Source organism: Lipotes vexillifer, unplaced genomic scaffold (assembly GCF_000442215.2).
Source record: "Lipotes vexillifer unplaced genomic scaffold, Lipotes_vexillifer_v1.1 scaffold570, whole genome shotgun sequence".
Lineage (NCBI taxonomy): Eukaryota > Metazoa > Chordata > Mammalia > Artiodactyla > Lipotidae > Lipotes > Lipotes vexillifer.
This window is the reverse complement of record NW_006777801.1, coordinates 3,348,135-3,354,150: the sequence shown is the minus strand read 5'-3', so window position 1 is coordinate 3,354,150 and position 6,016 is coordinate 3,348,135. Positions and strand designations below refer to the sequence as shown.

Below are 6,016 nucleotides of genomic sequence, written 5' to 3'. Positions count from 1 at the left end.
AAAAAAAAAAAAAAAAAAAAAAAGAAAGGTCTATATTAAAAAAATCTCAAGGAGCTGTTGCAGAATATTCAATAAATGGTTTTGCTGTTGTTCATGCAAAAGACATAGGCATATTAAAATATTAAAAATTTGAAAGTGTAAGTCATTGCTAAATTATTAATTCAATCATTTAGAAAACCTTACATGACTTAATGATTTAAAAACAAATTCCATTTCTATTAATACAAATCTACTTACCCCAACTGAGTACATATTTATCCTTGATATTTGCCCTTTAAGATAATTACTTTCACTCAAGAGGGTCAGGCGATCAAATAATCATAGTGCCTCTAGAATGTCATTTTTAGAGACTTATCACTCAGTGAAAATAACTACTTCAAATGATATTTTCATATTAAAAATTCAGCATAAGAATTATTTCGAGCCAACTGTTTTCACTATCAATTATAATTTAATATTAAAACATTCACAATGTCCTGAGATAGTACTTCATGTTGGCTTTACGCTGAGTACTAATGTGGAATTCTTACCTGTAATGTACATGTGTGACTACTGGTTTCCTGTATCCAAGGATCCAGGTTTGAATATCTATGGGTTCAGCTTTGGGATAAGCTATGGTTGTATCTATTATCCACTGGAGGCCTTTCGATCTGCTGTCTGAGAACAATATAAAATTGGATCAATTTTTATATTATTTGCAGCAAATAACATAGTATAGAATTATAAAGCATACTGATATATCCTTTGCTTTAAGAGAATGAACTTTGGCGTTACTGTTCTATATGATGCACTTAGGATGAAATTAAGCACTTCCTATTACATTATAAAATGGCTGAATCTCAAACAAATTAAACAACAGAGTGCTATAGTTTATTGGACATGCATCATTTAAGCATTCAATACAATTGTGCAGTATCAAGGTCTAATTTACATTTTATCACACATAAAAGCTGGCCTACAAAAAAAGTCACTAGCTAAAGTATCACATCACAAAAGCGAAAAGCAGACCTTAAAACAAAAAACTCCGCTCACTAAATATAACACAATATAATACAAACACCAAGTTTTGTGATACTTGGGAGGCATTAATAAATATTGAAATAAGGCAATAAAATTAAGCATTTTATTGATGCAGATGATCATCAGTTGCTGCTCTTGTTCAAAACAAACAAAAAACTCCTCCCATTTTAGCAAGAGTTATATAAAAATAAAGCAATAAATCTGTCTACTCTTTGGTAGGTACAACAGGTAACTACCGTTGTGAGAGGGGCTGGGGAAGTTCTGTTTACTTTGGTCCTCTGCGCGCTGTTTTTATTCCCAGCACGGAGTACAAAGTTGAGCAAGAAGCATGGACATATATACACTACCAAATGTAAGGTAGATAGCTAGTGGGAAGCAGCCGCATAGCACAGGGAGATCAGCTCGGTGCTTTGTGACCGCCTGGAGGGGTGGGATAGGGAGGGTGGGAGGGAGGGAGACGCAAGAGGGAAGAGATATGGGAACATATGTATATGTATAACTGATTCACTTTGTTATAAAGCAGAAACTAACACACCATTGTAAAGCAATTATACCCCAATAAAGATGTTTAAAAAAAAAATAAAGAACTGAGACGGGAATTCTCAAAGAGAACGCTGATAGCTAGACTTTAAAGTGTAATGGTCTATCCTTTGTTTGAAGTATTTAAAGGATCCCTAAAAAAATGAAACTTATTTTTAAATATAAGGCCAAATGTGCAGTAGGAATCAATAATATTTTACTTAAAATATCAAATAATTAAAAACTGGCCTTAAATTCTTTTAAAATTTTAGACAACATTCTGAAGGGGAAGAAATAATCATATAAGACATAAGCTTAAACAGTTTAATTTTTAAATAACATATTGCTAAAGGAACAGAATGTATGTAAAGAGACACATTTTAACAAGCTATCAGTGATGTACATGCTATAATGTTTACGGGCAACTTACTTTGAAATGCATTAAAAAAAACACAACCAAGATGGACTAATAGATGGATAGAAGGATGGAGAGAGATGTGATAAAGCAAATATAGTAAAGTGTTAATTATAAAATCTAGTTGGCCAGCTCATGGATATTAACTGCAAGATTATTTCAACTTTTATGTATGTTTGAAAATTTTTATAATAAAATGGTTGGGACAAATCACCAGAGTTCAGTTTAATATCTATTAAGTCATACAATAAACAAAAAATACTAATCCTTTTAAAGTTAATTAGAGGGACTTCCCTGGTGGTCCAGTGGTTAAGACTCCGCACTTCCATTTCAGGGGGCACAGGTTCAATCCCTGGTCGGGGAACTAAGATCCCACGTGCCGCACGGAGTGGCCAAAATAAATAAATATATAAAAACTTAAAGTTAATTAGATACAACTTAATTTTTATATGTGTATGGACTGACCTCACATTAAAACAGACATGAAGGCATGGTTTGTGTTTATATGGAATAAAATACTAAATAGTGAGTATGAATACTAAAGAAAATAAAACACAAAATATCCATACCAAAGCAGAGAAGCAAATGGTAAAATATAAGTAAAACTAGTTTTGGGGTATACGGTTTTCTAAAATTTCTTATGATTTTCCTAAACTGCTAGAATAAAAAATTTGTTCTTGATAGGTAAGAAGTGGATTTATTTAGAGAGATACACATTCCATAGACAGAATGCTGTCCATCTCGAAAAGCAAGACTGGCCCTGGGAGAGTCACACTCCATAGACAGAGTGTGGGCCATCTCAGAAGGCGAGAGGCCTAAATTTTAACTAAGGTAAGATAAGTAATAAACAATTTCACTTTGGTTATAAACAGAGATTGCTTCTCTCCAAAAGAAAAAACCATTTTTCTTCCCTCTTGTGTAACCAGTATAACAAGTGCCCATTCATTCCTCTGAGATCTAGACCACAGGGTATTGACTGGGTAAAACTACTTAAAAGCAGCGGTATTTATTAGTGCAATTAATCCTATTTGGAAGACCTTTGCCTTCAAGCTTTGGCTTGGCTGACATTGCCACAGTGTCTCTCCAGCAGTGAAGCTATTCTGAACCTTCCTTTTCTATTAAAAGACTCTTTCAATTTGTCTTTTTAATAGATGATGAAACATTAAGAGAGCTGACTGCCAGGCAGCTGTTTGGAAAAAACAAATGAAAGGAAAGCTCAGCACAATCTCACAGGCATTATTTCCATGTTTGGTCCTTAGCATCACCAAAAATAACACATATTTCTGAGGGCCAATCATTCCCATTTTATTTTATCTGAAGAATATTAAAAGAAATAGCAAAATGTTATTACGGAAACAGGCCTAGTAAGTTTCTTTCAGCTTTTTAATTTATAATTTATCACCAAACTCTCAATTGTGTCTTGGATAAAGTAGTTCAAAACAGTCTTCATGCTGTTGGCACAAATATCTTCTGCAAATATGCACAATTCACTAGGCTATCTCCAAGACAGTTGCATCTTTTTTTGTTCAGTTTTGTTTGTTTTTTTAAATAAATAAATTTATTTATTTATTTAGTTAGTTTTGGCTGCATTGGGTCTTCGTTGCTGCGCGCGGTCTTTCTCTAGTTGTGGCTTCGTTGCGGAGCCTGGGCTTCTCATTGCGGTGGCTTCCCTTGTTGCGGAGCACAGGCTCTAGGCGCGCAGGCTTCAGTAGTTGTGGCTCACGGGCTCTAGAGCATAGGCCTCAGTAGTTGTGGCACATGAGCTTAGTTGCTCCGTGGCATGTGGGATCTTCCCGGACCAGGGATCAAACCTGTGTCCCCTGCATTGGCAGGCGGATTCTTAACCACTGCACCACCAGGGAAGTCCACAGTTGCATCTTTGAGTATGGTTTACTTTTTACTGGCCATAAAAGTAATACATACTCACTATATTTTTTTAATTCAGAAAAGTATTCAGAAATGGAGAAAAATTATCCATAATGTTACAACTCAGAGAAGCAATCACCGCTAATATTCTGAAATCTTTCCTTTCACTGATTTTCTACTGCCTTATTATTTACATATTTGAGCTCATATTGTTTACACAAGAGTTGTATGTTTCTCCCACCCCATTAATATTATAGAGCATAAGAATTTTCCAAGCCAATAAACATCATTTGTAATGGCTGTGTTGTATTCTGTTAGATGGATATTTAATAATTACTTATCTGTTCTCTCTTCTGGCTATTTCCAATTTCTTGCCATTAGAAATAATGCTGTGATAAACTACTTTGCCAGTATTTCAGATCATTCCCTTTTGATAAGTCTTATTTGCAGTAGAATAACTGAGTAATTTATCAACATTTTAAGACTCTTAGTAAATACTGCCAAACTTCATTAAACTCATTCTCTGTATTAAAAACAAAAAAACTTTCTAAATTTGATAAATGCAAAAAATATAAATCATTATAATTCCATTTGCATATCTATGATTAGTTTCTCAAATTTGTCATTTCTATTCCTGTATCTTTTAATCCAGCAATTCCACTTCTACGAATTAATACTACAGACATGTTCCACAAATCTGTAAGGATATTTACAGGCATGTTGACTGCAGCAGTGGGAATGGCCACGAGTAAGGTGTACAGTAAGGGAGAGATACCTTCGACTTTATACATTCCTATATTATTTGAATAGATTATTGTAAGCATGGACTACTTTTGGAGAAACATTAAAAAGTTGCATTTTCATCTTCTCCTTCAGTATTATTTCTGTTTGACAAAAATTATAAATATAAAAAAGAACAATGTTATCTTCTGGAACTCCAGAAAAATCCTTTAATTCCAAGAAAAGAAAAAAATGCTAAAAACCATCATACCTAATTGCTTAGCATCTCCTCCTGCTGGACTTCCATTTTCCTGCCGTGCTACAAGTGCACTCAGAATAATTTTTGTTGCCCCAATCCTTGGCAAAGTGACATGTGTAAGAAACGGCAAGTTATTTTTCTTGGCAAATGCCTGACTGGTTTCTCGCCTCTTCCTGAGGAAGCCCCCTTCTGGAAACAGAACAATCCATTTTCGATCTCTGCTCCTGTAATTATTTTCTAGGTGCTTCTTGAGAAGAAGAAGCTGTTGGTCACGATGAGATTTTCCCTAGAAGGCAGACACACATAGAGTAAGTACAGTCACATTTGAAATTTAAAGGCTGTAAAATTAAATATAAATAACTGCTTCTAGAGTAAATCCCAATCATAGGCTAGAATAGTGATTTCCCCCCACTTACTTCCCCTTTTGACCATACTGGAAAAAGTAAGTTATTAGCACTTACATAAATAAACCCTTCCCCCTGCAGAAAAAAATTGCTCTAATTGCCCCCGAAAGTTCATTCATTCATCATCAGTGAGTATTTACTGAGTACCTACTACTTACTTGCCAGGCACTGTCCTGGAGATAGAGAAGTAAGAGACCCTCACGAAGTTTACTTGAATGGGGAAGATATATAATACATATGCATATGTATGTGTGCATATGTATAAATGCAACTGGTGATAAGGTTAGGAAGAAGGGTAAGAGACTAGAGAAGGTCAACAGGGTCAGGAAAAGCAGCTCCAAGGAGGTGAAATTTGAGCAAAGAGCTGATAACGTGAGGGAATAAACCATGTGAAGATGAGTGGCAGAGTACTCCAGGTGATGAGAGAAAAAGGACAAAGGCCCTGAGGTGGGAACGTGTTTGGCATGTTCAGAGAACTGTGGCAAGGCCAGTGTGGCTGAAAATTGCAGAGAGAGGCGGAGGACATATAAGAAAGGCCTTGAGCTTGGTTAAGTAGTAGTTTGGGATGGAACATCATTAGATAGTTTTCAAAAAGGGAGAGTCATGATCTTCTTTACTTAAAAAAAAAAATCTGCTGGCTCCAGTGACAAAAAGACTATAGGAAATAAAGTTAGGAGACTCCTGTAGAGTCTGGTCAAGGGAGTTTGATGAGATTCAACTGTGGGATATCGATGAGAGGTGCACACACTCAGGGAAAAATCTGAAAGCTAACAGGACATTCTGATAGACTGGATCTTAGTTGTGAGGGAAAGA

General features: G+C 35.3%; 1 protein-coding gene across 3 annotated transcripts in view; it reads right to left on the bottom strand.

Annotated features, from left to right (window-relative positions):
• LPGAT1 (lysophosphatidylglycerol acyltransferase 1) overlaps nucleotides 1-6,016 on the bottom strand; it is a 61,801-nt gene that overhangs the window by 15,164 nt on the left and 40,621 nt on the right. For all 3 annotated transcript variants that reach the window (XM_007451317.1, XM_007451316.1, XM_007451315.1), the window contains exons 5-6: nucleotides 4,812-5,085; nucleotides 531-657 (exon numbers count right to left, since the gene is read on the bottom strand). In XM_007451317.1, coding sequence (XP_007451379.1) covers nucleotides 531-657; nucleotides 4,812-5,085 — 401 coding nt within the window. The remainder of the gene's footprint in view (nucleotides 1-530; nucleotides 658-4,811; nucleotides 5,086-6,016) is intronic.